The 18,898-nt window shown below is 46.4% G+C and overlaps 2 protein-coding genes across 2 annotated transcripts in view; both read right to left on the bottom strand.

Annotated features, from left to right (window-relative positions):
* Positions 1-9,844, bottom strand: part of LOC102785186 (A disintegrin and metalloproteinase with thrombospondin motifs 2-like) — a 32,077-nt gene extending 22,233 nt beyond the window's left edge. The window contains exons 1-3 of the mRNA XM_087847573.1: positions 9,644-9,844; positions 7,644-8,092; positions 3,356-3,542 (exon numbers count right to left, since the gene is read on the bottom strand). Of these exons, the coding sequence (XP_087703699.1) occupies positions 3,356-3,542; positions 7,644-8,092; positions 9,644-9,809 (802 nt within the window). The 5' untranslated portion in view covers positions 9,810-9,844. The remainder of the gene's footprint in view (positions 1-3,355; positions 3,543-7,643; positions 8,093-9,643) is intronic.
* Positions 9,845-11,756: 1,912 nt separating this feature from the next.
* LOC102784893 (GTPase IMAP family member 8-like) lies at positions 11,757-16,980 on the bottom strand. The gene is made up of 4 exons (XM_087847589.1): positions 16,886-16,980; positions 15,712-16,346; positions 14,611-15,129; positions 11,757-13,374 (listed from the first exon to the last, which is right to left on the bottom strand). The coding sequence occupies exons 2-4, from the start codon at positions 16,292-16,294 to the stop codon at positions 12,578-12,580; spliced, it is 1,899 nt and encodes a 632-aa protein (XP_087703715.1). The 5' UTR covers positions 16,295-16,346; positions 16,886-16,980; the 3' UTR covers positions 11,757-12,577.
* Positions 16,981-18,898: the final 1,918 nt, after the last annotated feature.

Genomic DNA, 18,898 nt, shown 5'->3' on the forward strand with positions numbered 1-18,898 from the left:
TCAACAACCACTGATCAACAACCACTGATCAACAACCACTGATCAATTACCATTGATCAACAACCACTGATCAACAACCACTGATCAACAACCACTGACCAACAACCATTGATCAACAACCACTGATCAATTACCACTGATCAACAACCACTGACCAACAACCATTGATCAACAACCACTGATCAACAACCACTGATCAATTACCATTGATCAACAACCACTGATCAACAACCACTGACCAACAACCACTGATCAACAACCACTGATCAACAACCACTGATCAATTACCATTGATTAACGACCACTGATCAACAACCACTGATCAACAACCACTGACCAACAACCATTGATCAACAACCACTGATCAATTACCATTGATCAACAACCACTGATCAATTACCATTGATCAACAACCACTGATCAACAACCACTGATCAACAACCATTGATCAACAACCACTGACCAACAACCATTGATCAACAACCAGTGATCAACAACCACTGATCAACAACCACTGACCAACAACCATTGATCAACAACCACTGATCAACAACCACTGATCAACAACCACTGACCAACAACCACTGATCAACAACCACTGATCAATTACCATTGATCAACAACCACTGACCAACAACCATTGATCAACAACCATTGATCAACAACCACTGATCAATTACCATTGATCAACAACCACTGATCAACAACCACTGATCAACAACCAGTGACCAAAAACCACTGATCAACAACCACTGATCAATTACCATTGATCAACAACCATTGATCAACAACCACTGACCAACAACCACTGATCAACAACCACTGATCAACAACCACTGACCAACAACCACTGATTAACAACCACTGATCAACAACCATTGATCAACAACCATTGATCAACAACCACTGATCAACAATCATTGATCAACAATCATTGATCAACAACCATTGATCAACAACCACTGATCAACAACCACTGATCAATTACCATTGATCAACAACCATTGATCAACAACCACTGATCAACAATCATTGATCAACAACCATTGATCAACAACCATTGATCAACAACCACTGACCAACAACCACTGATCAACAACCACTGATCAACAATCACTGATCAATTACCATTGATCAACAACCATTGATCAACAACCATTGATCAAAAACCACTGATCAATTACCATTGATCAACAACCACTGATCAACAACCACTGATCAACAATCACTGATCAATTACCATTGATCAACAACCATTGATCAACAACCACTGATCAACAATCACTGATCAACAACCATTGATCAACAACCACTGACCAACAACCACTGACCAACAACCATTGATCAACAACCATTGATCAACAACCACTGATCAACAACCACTGATCAACAATCATTGATCAACAACCATTGATCAACAACCACTGATCAACAACCACTGATCAACAACCACTGACCAACAACCACTGATCAACAACCACTGATCAACAATCACTGATCAATTACCATTGATCAACAACCATTGATCAACAACCACTGATCAACAATCACTGATCAACAACCATTGATCAACAACCACTGACCAACAACCACTGACCAACAACCACTGATCAACAACCATTGATCAACAACCACTGATCAACAACCACTGATCAACAATCATTGATCAACAACCATTGATCAACAACCATTGACCAACAACCACTGACCAACAACCACTGATCAACAACCATTGATCAACAACCATTGATCAACAACCACTGATCAACAACCATTGATCAACAACCACTGACCAACAACCACTGACCAACAACCACTGATCAACAACCATTGATCAACAACCACTGACCAACAACCACTGATCAACAACCACTGATCAACAATCATTGATCAACAACCATTGATCAACAACCACTGACCAACAACCACTGATCAACAATCACTGATCAATTACCATTGATCAACAACCATTGATCAACAACCATTGATCAACAACCACTGATCAATTACCATTGATCAACAACCACTGATCAACAACCACTGATCAACAATCACTGATCAATTACCATTGATCAACAACCATTGATCAACAACCACTGATCAACAATCACTGATCAATTACCATTGATCAACAACCATTGATCAACAACCACTGATCAATTACCATTGATCAACAACCACTGATCAACAACCACTGATCAACAATCACTGATCAATTACCATTGATCAACAACCACTGATCAACAATCACTGATCAATTACCATTGATCAACAACCATTGATCAACAACCACTGATCAATTACCACTGATCAACAACTATTGATCAACAACCACTGATCAACAATCACTGATCAATTACCATTGATCAACAACCACTGATCAACAACCACTGATCAATTACCATTGATCAACAACCACTGATCAACAACCACTGATCAACAATCACTGATCAATTACCATTGATCAACAACCATTGATCAACAACCACTGATCAACAATCACTGATCAATTACCATTGATCAACAACCATTGATCAACAACCACTGATCAATTACCATTGATCAACAACCACTGATCAACAACCACTGATCAACAATCACTGATCAATTACCATTGATCAACAACCACTGATCAACAATCACTGATCAATTACCATTGATCAACAACCATTGATCAACAACCACTGATCAACTACCATTGATCAACAACCATTGATCAACAACCACTATCTTTACTTGAGTAACTGTTTTTCTGACCCCTTCGTGCTCACATTGTCAGAACAAGCTCGGTAGCGTCATGCGTCTCACTCGCTCTCAGGTAAAACTAAACTCAAATGAAGCTTCATTACTGAATTCCTGATTACAAAAACCAAGAAAGACACAAGAAACCTAACCTGAGAGAGCGGAGAGGAAACCCCGGGAACACAGCCCAACACCAGCTAACTCAGTGACTCCCAAATTGTTTTGCTAGGCCCCCCTTTGTTTTACAAGAAAAGCGAACAAGATAAAACATACGCAGGCAAAGATCCAACCTGACAACATCAAACAGAAAACACTGACTATAAAACCCAGGATCATGACAGAGCTCATGACTTGGTTTGACAGACTTAAGAGTTTTCGTTTTACGTCACTTCAAACACATAACAGGCTGTTTGTGTGTTAATCACACGGGGGCACTGAGTGTTTGCCTGTTTCTCTGTGGGACAGTGTTTTTATTTGTTTTGTTTTTGCCACAGAACGACAGCAGGTGTGCGTCAGCATCGAGCTCGCTCTACAGAAGAGGAGCGAGCATGAAGCGAGGAACGCTTTTAAGCGTCAGCTAATCTGAAATGCAGCGTTTCAGTCTGAGTCTCACCTTGGACAAAGTCATCGGCTGTGTGATTGACAGCTGAGTTCTTCTTCACGGCCGAGGAGCGATAAATGATGTGCCGCCGCCCCTCCTCCTCCACCTCCTCTTCCTCTCCTCCTCCTGCTTCTCCCAGCCTCCATCGATCCAGCGGCTCGATGAAAAACTCGTCCTCGCCGGTGCGGATCATCCCTGCCTGGGAGACACGAGAGCGTTAATCTGAGCCAGCATTAATCAGTCTGAACGATTATTATTACAGCATCAGTCAGCAATACTTCAGTGTGATCCAGCATCTTTACAGTATCATTGCTCCAGACACTGATGCAGTCAGGGTCAGATTACTGCCTTGCCCAAAGGAAACACCTGAAGAGGAACAGGTGATACCAGTAAAACCAATTAAACACCTGGAAGGAAACAGGTGAGCCAACAAGTGCCAGGAAGGAACATCTGGAGGACTCAAAGGAGCTCGGAAAGAAAAGCGTCTGGACTTCTTTAAGTTGCTTGAAGACGTTTCACCTTCATCCGAGAAGCTTCTTCAGTTCTTGGGTCAAATGGTGGAGAGTCCCAGATTTAAGCCCTGTGGGAGTCCCCCCCCCTCAAAGGGGGACAAAAGGACCCCTGATGATCCTCTACCTTCACAGACATCTGGAGGGATCAGATGATAAAACTGAAGAGCAGAGCTCACAGCTGTTTATCAGTGAAAGTAAGACTCTGTGGGTCTGTCCCACTGCACAGTCACGTCTTTTATTCGTCAGGTTTGGCCCACTGAAGGTGTGTTTTTGTAACGCCAGGTGACGTCTAGCGTCGTCTCTATGACCTCAGTGTGCGGCCTGTTTAGAGTCCAGATGTGGTCGTGGTGAATGTCTTTTCAATGACAAACTCAGACTTGCTGTAGACGTCGTGCTTCTACGTGTGCAGGCTCTGTAGTCCAGAGGGAGGAGGACTTGTTGCTGTAGAGAAACATCATGTGTGAAGGACTACAGAGAGATCGTTGGGCTCTTCAGCTAAAACAGTGAGCAGCTGCTCTGTGGATGTGTCACAGAAATGTCACAGACAGTTTCCAAATGTGAGCATCAACAAAGACCGAGCAGATAGTCCGGTTCATACAGACCACCGCAAACTTCCTCTTACAAAGCTTTTCACAATAAAACAGGATAAAGATAGATTGTCAGGTTTCCCAGCTCGCTGACCCAGGGTTTGTGTTTGTTTATTTATCATCATGTTCTCTGTGTTTATATTTCCTAGTTCACTTTCATTATTCCTAGTTCAGGTTGTTTCCTTAGTCTCTGTCTCTGTCCTTCCCTCAGCGTTTCCCAAGTTTTCTGTTTCGCAGTCTCCCTCGCCCTCTCTCGCCCCTCACCCTCTCTCCTCCCTCTGCTCCTGGTTTGGTCAGCCTGTGTCTCTGTGTGTGCTCCCAGTACTTCCTGTTTTACTTTGATAGTCTCATGTCTGGTGTCCGTCATGTTCCCTCCTGTGGTTGTTCCCGTGTGTGTCTCTCTTTCTCTGTCAGTTTGTTTGGTTTTCCCGTCTCCCAGTTTTGTTTTGCCTGGATTCCAGCAGCACAGCTGAGGTTGGAGTTAGAGTCCAGATTTGGGGTTGGGGCCCTCAGTCCTGCCTGCTCCACACAGCGCTGATAAACATAATGCAAACACTTGTTTACATTTATTAAACACATCGCACTCCTTTTAAAAGACATTCCAACATTTTCTGAATACTTTAACCCTTAATATTTAACATTCAACAAGGATTTAAACATTTTTAATATTTCAACACATTTCAGTAAGTGACACAGTTTCAGGGGCAGCACGGTGGTTAGCACTGTTGCTGCACAGCAAGAAGGTCCTGAGTTCAGTTCCACCATCAGGTCTTTCTGTGTGGAGTTTGCATGTTCTCCCCGTGTTTGCGTGGGTTCTCTCCGGGTACTCCGGCTTCCTCCCCCCATCTAAAGACATGCAGTTAGTGGGGATAGGTTAACTGATTAATCCAAATTGCCCATAGGTGTGAATGTCTGTCTGTGTTGGCCCTGCGAAAGACTGGCGACCTGTCCAGGTTGTACCCCGCCTCTCGCCCTATGACAGCTGGGATAGGCTCAGAGGAAAGCACTTCAAGCGGTTATTAAAAGCACCCAAAAGGTCTGATCTGCACGTCTATCAGACATGTAATGTTTAGCAGGGTGCATCTGTGGGTCTGTGGATCTGTGGGTCTGTGCATCTGTGGGTCTGTGGATCTGTGGGTCTGTGGGTCTGTGGATCCATCATCATTAGCAGCTCTGACTGAGAAGCGTCAGCTCTAAAGCCTCAGTCGAGTCAGCAGTAAACATGCTGGAGCTGGAAATATAAAATCATAAACCGAGTAAGACTTTTCCCATCATGCACTGCTCCTGCAGTAAACTCCATCAGAGCTGAGGTGTTCCTGTTATTGTGTCCACCTCGGAGAGTCTGCAGTTTGTTCCCTGCAGCTTCCTCATTCCTCCTCCTACGCCTCACATCTGTCCTCCACATCTGGCTTCACTCAGCGGCTCGGCCCACGCTGCACGAAGCGAAGGTCTCAGCGCGCCACGTTTTACAGCGTCCTCTCTGTTTCTGTCTGACTCCCTGCTGAACTTAAAAGCTTTTATTTTGAAAGTTTTGTGAGCCACATTCGTGACTTTTATTGTTTAAAATCTTTTTTTGTAGATGTTTGGATCAGACGCTCCTCCTGCCTCAGACTGAAGCTTTCAGCTGCAACATGTGGAGAATCAGGAGGCTCCACACACATCGACAGCTGCGCAAACATCTGCATCCATCAGCAGCTGCAGCTTCCTCGCTCAGGACAACGACGATGATGACGATGATGATGATGTTGTTACATCCTTAAATCGTCTCAGAGAGGACAAAAGAGATAAAACTCTCCTGCCTGACTCGGGGACACGTTCCTCTGGGGCTGATATGCTTCCTCCTCACAGTGTTTGTCACTTTGAAACCAAAGTCTGTGTTTTACCTGTCCATGTCTCGAGTCACCTGACAGGTGGGATCACAGAAGCCTGTTAGGTGACTCAGGTGAGTTACTGGTTGATGCTTCGGCTCATGTGATGTCTCAGGTTAGTGACAGATGTTTATGTTTGGACTGAAACCTGAGACGGTCGCCTGATTTGCTCATTAAAGTCCTGCAGACGTTCCTGTGGGCGGGCTTTAGTGTGCTTGTAGCTACAACACCTGAAGCACTGCTCCATCGCCACGCTGACGAGTCTCATCACTGTTTAACAATCATGTGATATTTATTCATGAAAGCCTGAGTCACAGAGCACTTTAATAACAGCAGTCCATGACTGCAGACATGCCTCGCTCAGCTCACCGCCGTCAGCATCAGAGGACCGTGATGAACAGGACGCGAGCGTCTGGCTCAGAGAGCGGTGACAGTGAGGCGAGCGCTGTCCGCACAACAGAACGCCACAAACACGTTCAAAACTTTACTGCAAGAAGCAAAGAGCTGTAGAAAAAACACACCTGAGAAACTGTTTGATTTGATTTCTTTTCTTCCTGTCCCTGGTGCTGAAGTGAGTTTCTGTGGGATAATTAAATAAAGTCTGTTTCTTTACAGTGAGCTGTAGAAAGAACCACCTGCATGTCTGCAGCCTGCTGTGCTGATGATTCTCCACGGCATAACGACCAGGTGATAGCTAAACGTTAGCTAAACGTTAGCTAAACGTTAGCTAAACATTAGCTAAATGTTAGCTAAACGTTAGCTAAATGTTAGCTAAATGATGGCTAAACGTTAGCTAAACGATAGCTAAACGTTAGCTAAATGATAGCTAAACGTTAGCTAAACATTAGCTAAATGATAGCTAAACGTTAGCTAAACGTTAGCTAAATGTTAGCTAAATGTTAGCTAAAACAACAAACCCGCAGAGAGCTGAAGGATGTTGTCAGGAGAAACATCTGTGAATGTGATCACTGAACGAGCCGATCATTGACTTTGTTTCAGCTCCTCGGAGACACGAGGAGGACGTCCAGAGTCCCATCTCCTCTGAACTCATCAGGGTGGAGGTCACGCCGTCAACTCCACCCTGGTGATGGTGTTGGCAGGTCAGCTGAGGATGCTCAGTGACCTGTGGACCCTCCCGCAGCTCTGACACTACCGCTCACTTAAGTCACAGTGCAGGAACCGTGTTAGAGGTTCTTCACAGGAACGTCAGGCACTGATTACATGGGACCCTGTGACTAAGTTCACATGACCCAGGATTGGTCCACGACCTGGAGATTGGGAACCTTTGCTCTGATCAAACAGCTGTAAGACGATTGGGTCATGTGATACATACCAGTCCATCACAGTTGCTGATGGCGACTGACGTACCCTCCATGTTGGACACAGTTCCCGTGTAGAAGCAGCCGGTGTCTTCTATTGGCTGAGAGTGGTGCTGTCCTGACTCCTCCCACTCCATGGTGGCGGTGGGGGCGACGAGGCGAGAGTTGGGATGCAGGTGTAGGTGCAGTTCCTGCCCGAAGGCAGTCACATTATAGAAAAGCTCCGCCTCCTCTGTCATGTGACTCTGCCCCCACCAACCGTGACTGGGCGGAGCCTGTTGTGAAAAGGGTGTGTCCATATGTCTGTCATTAAAGTCGGTGGGTGTGTCCTCTGCTGAGGGGGCGTGTCTTTTCCTGCGCTGTAGCTGGCGAGCTGAGATGGAACCTGACAGGAAGCGCCCCTCTGAGTCTGTCCTGATTGGACGAATGATGGCGAACTCCGACAGAACCTGATGGAGAGAATCTGCAGAAGAAGAAGAAGAGTCAGTCACTGCTGCAGCGTCTGAAGACAATAAAACCTTCAGTTCTTTAAACAAACACGTTACTGTTGAACATTCAGACCGACAACACCTGAACCTCACACCTGCAGTTCCTCTGACGTCCAGCAGGAGCAGCACTGAGTCAGTCCCATAGACTCCCATGTTAAAATAAACATGTTTAGAGTCTCTAGTGATACTTCAAACCTGTTTATATTTGATTAAGGCTTAATGTTTGCATTATTGGGGGCGTGGCCTCTGACAGGTGGTCTTCTAGCTTCACCTGAGCTGGACCTCTGGACGTGTTTATGGTGTTGGAGCCTTTATAATGACATCATGTGACCAATAACATGGCCCCTGTGAGGTCACTGTACCAACAGAGCATATGAGGAGGCGGAGCCAGAGACGGAGAGCATCCTGTGGTTGGACTCTGACTGAGGAGGCGGAGCCAGAGACTGGGAGCATCCTGTGGTTGGACTCTGACTGAGGAGGCGGAGCCAGAGACTGGGAACATCCTGTGGTTTGACTCTGACTGAGGAGGCGGAGCCAGAGACTGAGAGCATCCTGTGGTTGGACTCTGACTGGACGCCTCTCACAGAGCGTGTAGATGAGTTGACCTGAAACACTTCTGTGTTGGTGTTTTCTTTTTACACGGCCACGTCTTTAACATATTCAGACAAAGACATTTTAAATAAAATATATTTTTATATATTATTTAATGGTGATCATGAAACCAGTGGGCAGGTACAAAGCTGACTGTGGTTTCTGTGTTTTACTTCAAAGACATTACTAATCATTTATAACATGACTCCAGCTGTTTCATCCAGATGTTATAATAAACAAACAGACACTAAAACCTCTGCTCCTCCCACACAGGACAGTTTCTACAGGATTACATCAGCTCAGGCTGGACACCGTCTTCCTCTGAGAGCAGCTCTGTGAGGACGTCTCTGTCCTGGTGGAGAGAGCAGGACGAGGGTCCTCACACGTATAGAAAGACAAACCTTTGTGTGTCTGTGAGCTGTACCTACACTGATGAAGAGGGAGGATGAGTGGACTCTGTCTGAGGTCATGGAGGTCACACACACACTGAGTGTCCTCATGAGGACTCAGCTAACACTTCACTCCTGAACCTCACTGTCCCCAATTTGTAGAAACGTCCCCACTGTGATGGTGTAAAGGCTCGGTCCTCGTGTAGCAGGAATGTGAGCACAAACACGCACAGCGAGGATTTGATGAAATATGATCTGGATGGCTCACATTCCCCAAACGTCTGAAACACGTAAACACTGAGATTTACTGGGGAAACGTGCAGAGGAGGGGCCTCACACCGAGACCCGCTCTGTGATTGGTCAGTGTGCTGATGGACTTTTTGACTTTGACCTTGACTGCACAGTTCAAAGGTCAGCACGCAGAGCGCTGAATGGAAACCACCACAGAAGAAGAGCAGGAGTGTTACTGCATCAGCTGCTGTGTAACTGGTGTGCAGATCGAATCAGCAGTACTGCAGCATGAGAAGTATTAGAGGAGAGGCTCACCTGTGCTCTGGGTGATGTAAACTGAGTGCAAACAGTGGACGTGCAGCAGAAAGGTGACGATCAATAATCCACAGCGACGCTGCTCCATGCTGACAGCGAGGCAGACACACTGAGACTGACTGCTGAGCAGACTGAGCCTCGGACAGACACTCCTCCACTCCGTCATTATCTCCTCCCTCTGACTGTGCAGCACCGTCCTTCCCCTCCGAGCTCTCTGAAGGTCCTGGATCTGGTTTCACACCAACAGTACGGGACATCAGCTGACCCACACAGACACAAACTTGTTCTTCTATCCTTGTGAGGACCCCAGAAACCTGTGCGGATCAGGGACCGGACTTTGTTTGGGTCTGTGAGGCATTTTTATATTGATGAAAGATTTTGATTGGTTGAAGAAATGCAAATGCGCTGCATGGTTTTTAGTTATTAACCTGATCAAAGTGCTCCCTGAAACAGTGTTTATTACTTTTTAAACAACAATATTCAGTTTGTCTGAAGCAGTGGCTCCACCTGCTGGTGAGTAGCTGCACTTACACTCAGTAACATGAACTCCGTGAAGCTTGAGTTAGTAAGTGGACTGTTACGGAAGCAGAGAGCAAAAATAGAGCTGCATCACATTATAACATGAAACCTTTATCGTTCTAACACGTGGTTTCATGTTCGTACATATTATCATGTTATTACAGTAATAACATGATAATATGTACGAACATCCGTCAGAATAATGTTTTTATTGTGAGAGCTGATGTCAGAGCTTCCTGCTGACGGAGCAGGAGCTGCTCTCAGCTCCGAGTGATCTTTGGTCTGCACAGAGGTGTCCAACATCAGGCCCGGGGGCCACAACTGGCTTGTCAAAGACCCCCACCCGGCCCACTGGACATCTTTGGAAAATGTAAATGACGCCAAACATTTAGGAACTTTCACAGAATTTTATCATTTTACAGCTTTTCTGATATAAACCCCCCCGACCGACGCTCAGCACCAGCAGGAACAGGCGAGGTCCGAGGAACCAAAGGACGTCCCCACAGAGCTTTCTCAGCTGCCGCTCCCATCCTAAAACTCCCGGCGTGTCCACCACTCGGATCAGTTTCCCAAACACTCGTCCCGTTTCCTCGCCGATTCCTGTCGTCACCGCTTTGAAGGAAGTCTTTGACTCGAACGCCGCTCGTCCTAAAATAGTGTTCGCTGAAGCACTTTTACCCACTCCGGTTCTACCGAGGAGGACGATGGTGAGATCTGGATCCATGACCTGAGAACACGTTTCTGCTGTCATTGGAGTTTCTCTGTGTGTCTGTGGAAAGTCTCCTGTGACAAATACAGTGAACTGAAACCATGAAGCCAGATAACACACACCAATGAGTTAAACTGCAGGAATGTCTTAAAGACATAAAGACCTGGATGGCCGCTAACTTTCTGCTTCTTAACTCAGATCAAACTGAGGTCATTGTACTCGGCGCTGAAAAGCTTAGAAATATGGTATCTAAGCAGATTCTTACTCTGGATGGCATTACCTTGGCCTCCAGTAACACTGTGAGGAACCTTGGAGTCATTTTTGACCAGGATATGTCCTTCAACGCACATATTAAACAAATATGTAAGACTGCGTTCTTCCATTTGTGCAACATCTCTAAAGTTAGAAATATCCTGTCTCAGAGTGATGCTGAAAAACTAGTTCATGCATTTATTACTTCCAGGCTGGACGACTGCAATTCATTATTATCAGGATGTCCAAAAAACTCCCTGAAAAGCCTTCAGCTAATCCAAAATGCTGCAGCAAGAGTCCTGACAGGGACTAGAAAGAGAGCAGATTTCTCCTGTTTTGGCTTCCTGTTAAATCCAGAACATTGTTTTTATCACTGGTGACGATTCAAACAGAAATCTGTCCGTTTTGTAGTCCTGTGGTAATTTTTTCCACTCCTTTATCCTGGGATATTTTTCATCCATGCAGCTGTTGTTTTTGTTTTCTTTCTCTACAGATTCATGAGATTCTCTGTGACTTTAGTCCATTATATAAAGGAGCAGCTCTAACATCTGTTAAATATCTTTTTTTAACATACTGTCAGAAATTAAGCAACAGAGGACAAAAAGTCTTCATACACTTCCTGATTGGCTCACAAACTCTCGTACAAACAGGTGTGAACAGGACCGTGTGAGCGTCTTTGTTATTTTATCTGCACGAATAAGGAGAAAATTATAAAACATTATTTAATCTTTTCCACCACCTGCATCGTACGGTGTGTGGTTCATGTGCTTAAACTGCTCTCTGTGACCTTCAACACCACACACAGGTATGTTAGCGGGCTAGCTGTGCCTGAGCTGAGAGCTTTAGCTCCTCCTCATCCTCACTCTTCTTCTGTGGTGATCAGCTGGTCAGCCACTGCAGGATCAGAGCGACTCACCTCTACATCACTTCCTGCTGGTCGGACGGTATTGATCACTGATCAGGTTTCTTCTTGTTTGTGATGAGCTACATGCTAACAGCCTGTGCTGCAGATCAATAACCACGAAACTAATAACGACGAGAGGAAGCGTCACAAAACAAACATCACAGTGACCGTGTTTGTTTCAGGACAGAAGCTTTTTAAATAAAGTTAGATTGAATTTGCTGACGGTGGACGATCCTCCACAGTGAGGGAGAAATTTAATCACTGATGTGAGCCTGATACACACCTGTTACCATGGCAATAACCGTGTTGATTCATGCATGTCTCTGTACTTTAATGTGTCAGCTGATCTCAATGCAAACAATCCAGATGGAAAGTGTTTGAAGTTTGTTTGTTTTACACAAAGTACAAGTACTGTGAAACTGTACTGGAGTAAAAGTTACAGTACAGAGGGCCAATCATGTTTCAGAAAACTGCTGATCCTGAACAGGAAGCAGACAAAGTCCATCACGTTTTTATTTCCTCAGACGCCTCCAACATCCACCAATCACAGTCAGACATTCAGCTCTTTGAAGAGTTTGTCCAGGCGGCTGGTTGTGCTGCAAAAACACCCACAGCAGATCTGTACAGTCGTTCTGGGCATCATGCACATGTCCAAGTCCATCCACGTGTGCATGCGCATGTGCCTTCTCTCCATTTCCTCCCTTTCCTCACTCAGCCAGTTTATTCCCGTAGACCGTACATCTAGGTCCACGTGTTCTCCTCTGTTCTCTGAGATGATGTTCTCTACATGACGGAGGAACTCTCTGACCTGCTTTCTGTTTCCTTTCTGATTATTGTCAAACACACAGAATCTGCCAGGACTCATGGAGACCAGTTCAGACACACAGCTGTTAGACTGGATCATCTGATCGATGGACCGACCTCTCAGCTCGTCTCCGTGGGTGAAGAGCACCATGGAGTAGTTACCAGAACAAACAGAAAACATCTTTCTGAGAGCGGCGAGGAGCGCAGAGTCTTCCCTGGACATCCTGCCTATCCTGACCACGAACACCACGGCGTGAGGTCCTGGATCAGACTGTTTTATAATCATCCTGAGTCGTTTTGCCAGCTGATCTTCATGCGAGTCTCTGGCTGTGAATCCTGGAGTGTCGACCACGGTGATCCAACAGTCCTCCACTGCTGCTGACCCAGAGACCACCTCAGCTGGGACCGGTTCAAACCCACATCCTGTCGGGAACCGCTCCGATCCCAGGATGGTGTTTCCTGCTGAGCTCCGCCCTCCTCCAGACAGACCAATCAGAATGATTCTCCTGTCCACCAGTGTGAGAGACGTCATGAGACGATCAGCTGGAAGAGAAACACGCTGATGTTAAACTGCAGCCATGATGAAGGAGCTGAGAGCTTACAGCGCCCTCTGCTGGACAGCAGCAGAGCGTTCAGCCGAGGAGCAGCTCAGTGAATAATGTGACGATGTGTTTGTGCCGGAGCTGTGCGATACGACTGAACTCTTACATCCCGACGCACATCTATCGTCCCGACAACAACATCACAAAACTTACATTTTCTGTAAATTCAGTGAATCTCGATCAGCTCGACCTGCGTGACGTGTTTCCAGCTGGGCGTCGTGGAGTCGATCGTTTCGACCGATGCATGAAACTTGACTTTTTTAGAAATATGTTGGAACGGCCGCCGTTTTCTTTGTATTATCACGTGGCGTGCTGCGGGGAAAAGCCTGTTCTAACGTTCGAGTCTAAGCTGCATCTGGAGCAGCTGACGGCTGTTTGCGTCTCGCCCGTGAACTCGCTCCACACTCTGTCACGTGACTCTGGCGTCGGTGGCAGCAGAGGTCGTGCGAGTCTGAGGTGGGACCGCTGCATCGTTTGCATCGTGCAGTTTTCTGGGCGTGTCAGACTTTGACTGGTCCTTCTGTTTGGAGCTACCTGGTTCTGCCTCATCTTCACTGGTCATACTGGGATTCTCTGTGCCGTGGTGACCATCCAAACCGTGAAAATATTGAGTAAACAGTGGATTTTGTGACACCACGAAACAAATGATGGTGTGTAATGTGAAACGAGAGATGTTTTAACTTCATCATCCGATGCATGTCGTCATATCGCACAGCTCTAGTTTGAGTTCAGAGGAATGAGGCTCATAAATGTTTTCTTTGATGTGCAAATGAAACCTAACATCTGTAAGTCACAGGTCTGTGCTGCGTTACACACAAACACCAAAGTCTGAACACACAACATCATGTTACAGTCATGGACATCCAGCTCTGAACACGCCGGTCAAACTTCCCGAGGACCTAAGATCATCGTTTCCTTCGTGCAGTCATTAAATGTGTGTGCACGGATCAGCTGATCCATGCACACACGTGGGTCATGTGACGTGGACTTTTGGGACTTCTTTAACAGATAAATACATGCTGCGTTCAGAGTCCTGAGGAAAGCTGGGACACTCGAGGTTTTCCTGTCTTAGTTCCCCTGAACGCAGCACGCTGTCACAGGCTCGGCGTAGAAGCATGTGAAGTTATCACAGGGTTTAAATGAGCACTGTGGGCAGACAGGAAGCTGTGAAGGTTACCTGCTTTCTGCAGCAGCTCTCTGACCTGCTCTCGTCCTCCTCCTTCATTGTTGAACAGGTGAGTCCTCCCTGCAAACCTCTGCACCACCTGATGGAGAGGACCTGCTTCATCTTCAGAAACAAAGTCCTGCAGACTTTTGTCCTTTAAGGCGTCTCCTCCTGTGAACAGCAGGTAGCTGTTCTCAAACCGCCGAGGCCCGAGGACTCTGATCGCCGTCTCCACGGCGCGCTGGTCCTCCTCGGTGAACCGACCGACTCTGACCACCACCAGGGACAGAACAGGTGTGGAGGAGCGGGGCAGGCCCAGGTAGAACTTTTCAATCAGCTCCTCTGATCCTAAGAGTCCCGGAGTGTCGATCACTGTGATCCGCTTCCCAAACCTCTGTCCCGTTTCCTCTCCGATTCCTGTCGTCACCGCTTTGAGGCAAGCCCTCGACTCGAACGCCGCTCGGCCTAAGATGGTGTTTGCAGAAGCGCTTTTCCCCACAGCGGTGTTTCCCAGCAGGACAATGGAGACACCTGGACAGACAGAAGGAACATGATGAAGAGCAGTGACAGGTAGACAGCCCGTCTGCACTGCTGCTGCCTCACAATCACACGCAGTGAGTTTAGGATGATTTCACATATTTATCAGCAACAGAAGAACTCGCAGCCGGACGCAGCTACAGCCTCGTGGTTGATGCCCTCTGAGGGCAAACGTGGCGCTCATACTGACGTCATGATTATTCCTGCTCACACTGAGGTGACGGCACTGATGTGTCCAAAGCAGCAGCTGAAAGAACAAATGTGAACGTTCGTATAGAGTCACTGCTTCTGTCTAACAGTGACCCTCTGACGGCTGCACCAGCACGTCGCCCAGACGGAGATCAAACCCCCAACCTGAAGCAGGTCCTCTCCATCAGGTGGTGCAGAGGTAGGTGGTAGGTGACCACCTGAGCTACAGCCAATCAGAGCTGCGGCTGTGTCGGCCGGACCTGTAGGTTGTTACTTTTCATTGGCTTTGACCCGTTTCCAGCAGGTCAGAGGTCAGGATGACTGACCTGAACTCTCACCTGTCTGCCTGCCTCACCTGAGGAGAGCCTGGGCTTGTTTCTAACGTACCTTCTGCTTTGAATCCCAGCAGCTGGCGCGTCCTGTGGCGTTCGGCCTTCCTCAGCAGCTCTCCCACTTGCCCCTCGTCTTCAGGCGCTTCATTGTTGAACAGATGATACCTGTCCCCAAACTTCTTAACGACGTCTTGGAGCGGGCTTCTCTTAGACTGGCTGATGTGATCCTGCAGTGACACGTTCAGCTCATCTCCACCTGTGAAGAGCAGGAAGCTGTTTGCCAGACCTTCATCGCCAAGGACTGTGATGGCTGCCTGCACAGCCTCCTCTTCCTGATCTGTGAAACGACTAGTTGTAACCAGCACCAGGAACAGCAGAGGGGTGGAGGACTGCAGGAGACCCTGGCAGAAGGTTTTCAGTTCCTCTTTTGATTTGACAATTCCTGGAGTGTCGATCACTCGGATCAGCTTTCCTAAAATGGTTCCAGTTTTCTCTTGGATTCTCATCGTCACCGGTCCCCACGCTGCACTCAACTCAAACGCTGCTCGTCTTAAAATCGTGTTACCAGAAGCGCTCTTTCCCACTCCGCTGCGTCCCATCAGGACGACGGTGAGATCAGGACCTGGAGACTGAGCCATTCCTGGACCCAGATGTCAATCCACCGTCAGACGGAGTGACTTCTTCCTCCTCCTGAGGACACACAGAGGTCAGAGTGATGAAGAGCAGTATAATCACAGTCCTGTGTCACACCTGAGTGAGTTCAAGCACAAACACACATAAGTGCACTCGTTCTTCATTTTAGTTGTCATGGAGCAGCGGCCCCCACCTCCCTGTGCAGTCAGCCTTCAGTGTGCACAGGTATGCAGGCTCTGCCTGTTTCACATCAACCTGCAGAACAGGACAAACTGGTGCACACAGGCCCCTCAGGGGAAACGGTGACAGTCGCAGTGCAAAGAGAAGCTTTCCTGCTGCTGTCCCGACTCTCAGAGCGAAATATGAGGCGAGACCCTCCTGAACCCTCCGTCCAAACTACTTTAAACCAGCTCTAATCCAGTAGGTCACAGGTTATGCTCTGGAATCTGAGTACTTTACGTGTTTCCCTGTCAGCGCGCACCTGTGTGACATTAACAAACCCGGACCGGTAACAACCGCAACTGCAGCGTCAGGACCGCCGGGACTGACCGGGACCAGCGCTGATCCCGGTCAGTCCCGGTCTCTGTTGGACTCACCTCAACATCGTCTTAAACGGGTCCGACACGCACGAGGAAACACACGGACCTCTCTGCGTTAGTGCGACGCTCTTCACTGTGGTCCGTGTCCCTACAGGACCGGAAACATTATAGCTCCTTCAAAATAAAACAACTTCTTAAACGGAACTCTTTAAAAGCTTGCACGCAACATCAGTGATTTGACGTGAATACTATTCTTCTAACTCAGGGGTGTCAAACATAAATAATTAGGCAATAGTTAAACAAATAAATAATGGAAAACTTTAAACTATCCAGTATACCATATATCCTCTCTCTCTCTTTTTACAATCGATCTTTTTCTTACAGTTTAGCACCAAACAGTCATGCTGACAGCCTTTTATCATCCACTACAGCAGCATTTCTTTACCGTGTAGACAAACTGAGACATTAAAATTACACTTCTTATTCTTCTTATATGAATTCATCCCACAGATTAAATGCACAGTTAGACTTTGCAGTTTTACTGGTCCGGCCCACATGAGATCAAAGTAAGTCACATGTGGCCCACAGTTTAAAATGAGTTTGGTGACAGACTGCAAAAGGTTGAAAGCATAGAGCAGGTTTGAAAACATCCCTCTCCAGTGGTTTAGTAGCACAATATACATTAATATCACCAACAATTAAAAACTTACTTGGACAGTAAATAACAAAACAGGATGACTGCTACCAAGCTCAAACATATTTAGTTCAGAACTAGAGAAGGTAAATACATTTACTGCGTATGGTTTAGTTAGTGTTGCTATGACAAGGTAGGGATGCACCGATACCACTTTTTTGGAAACGAGTACGAGTACTTAAATTTCAGTACTCGCCGATACCGAGTACTTAATAAAAACATGATTTAAATTTACAGGTAACAGCTTTAGTCCTATAATTTAACAAACAAACTAAACAAACAAGGGACTAGTTTGGAATTAAGAACATTTATTTAAAATGAAAAGCATGTTGTATGCAACATATTACAGAATAAATCATTATAAAAAACAAAATTTAATTTTAAATTTGTTCGTCTGTTTCTCTGTTTAGACGTCTCACTAGCACAGTCACAGCTGGGATGACATCAGAGGCTAGTGCGTCGTAGCTGCTCACTTTTTTAGTTCCTCAAAGGGGGCGAGGATGGCAACAGTCGTCTGAGCCCATTGGTGAGCGGTGAGATAGTCAGGGAGTTCGTGCTCGGACACGCCCAGCACTCGCTTTTGCTCAATGAGGGACTGGAGCATGTAATACGTGCTGTTCCAGCGCGTCTGTACGTCCTGCTGCAGTCTCTTTATTGGCTGGTTGAGCTGTCCCTGAATGTCCTCGAGGCGGGAGTAGGCTGAGGCGGTTTAAAATGCCCAACTATTTTCTGTCCCACTGCTGTAGCATCAGCTATGCTCCTCTGTGCTAATAAGCGTGGGTAAATAAGCCTGGGTAAACTCTTTGTACTCGCTGTCGTGTTGGGATTTAGGTGCTTGATTAAATTACTTGTGTTAAATGCGCTACCTTTAGAGCCTCTGGACAATTTCGCTGAGCACAGGAGCAAACATTGTTTGACTGATGGCCTTAATATAAAGACTTGTTTCTGACTTTACGTTTCCCAATTTTGCTTTAAGTTATAAAGTTTTTTGTTATCTACATTTGGCCTAATAATGATCCTTATTGCTGTTTTAGAGGAGCGCTGCTTCAAAGGATAGTTGCAGATTTCTGTCAGAATCTGCAGATTATACAAATAAAATGTTCACGTTTCTCCAACGTTGTTCCCAACAGTTTCACTGGATGGAAGCTCACGATGTCTTCTCCAGCGCTGATAATTGGCGTCTGTCTTGTGTCGGTGACGTAAAAGACGGATTTAATGCAACATGACCATCAAACAGCAGCTTTCTGAAACATCAGATATGTATCGGATTCAGCACCACATACCAAAGTGACTCAGATCGGATTTGAAGATATCAGATTTGTGCCGTTCACACTGTCACACCATGATGGGATAGATGGTCACAGAGGGTCAGAAAA

Source organism: Neolamprologus brichardi, chromosome 10, assembly GCF_056152115.1.
Source record: "Neolamprologus brichardi isolate AB-2024 chromosome 10, ASM5615211v1, whole genome shotgun sequence".
Classification (NCBI taxonomy): Eukaryota; Metazoa; Chordata; class Actinopteri; order Cichliformes; family Cichlidae; genus Neolamprologus; species Neolamprologus brichardi.

Excerpts from the sequence above, each read along its gene's own strand:
- LOC102784893 (XM_087847589.1), bottom strand. The coding sequence starts at position 16,294 with ATGGCTCAGTCTCCAGGTCCTGATCTCACCGTCGTCCTGATGGGACGC. Across the intron at positions 15,130-15,711 it reads GCTGGGATTCAAAGCAGAAG|GTGTCTCCATTGTCCTGCTG; the intron begins GTACGTTAGAAA and ends CTGTCTGTCCAG. Across the intron at positions 13,375-14,610 it reads AGAGCTGCTGCAGAAAGCAG|CTGATCGTCTCATGACGTCT; the intron begins GTAACCTTCACA and ends TTTCTCTTCCAG.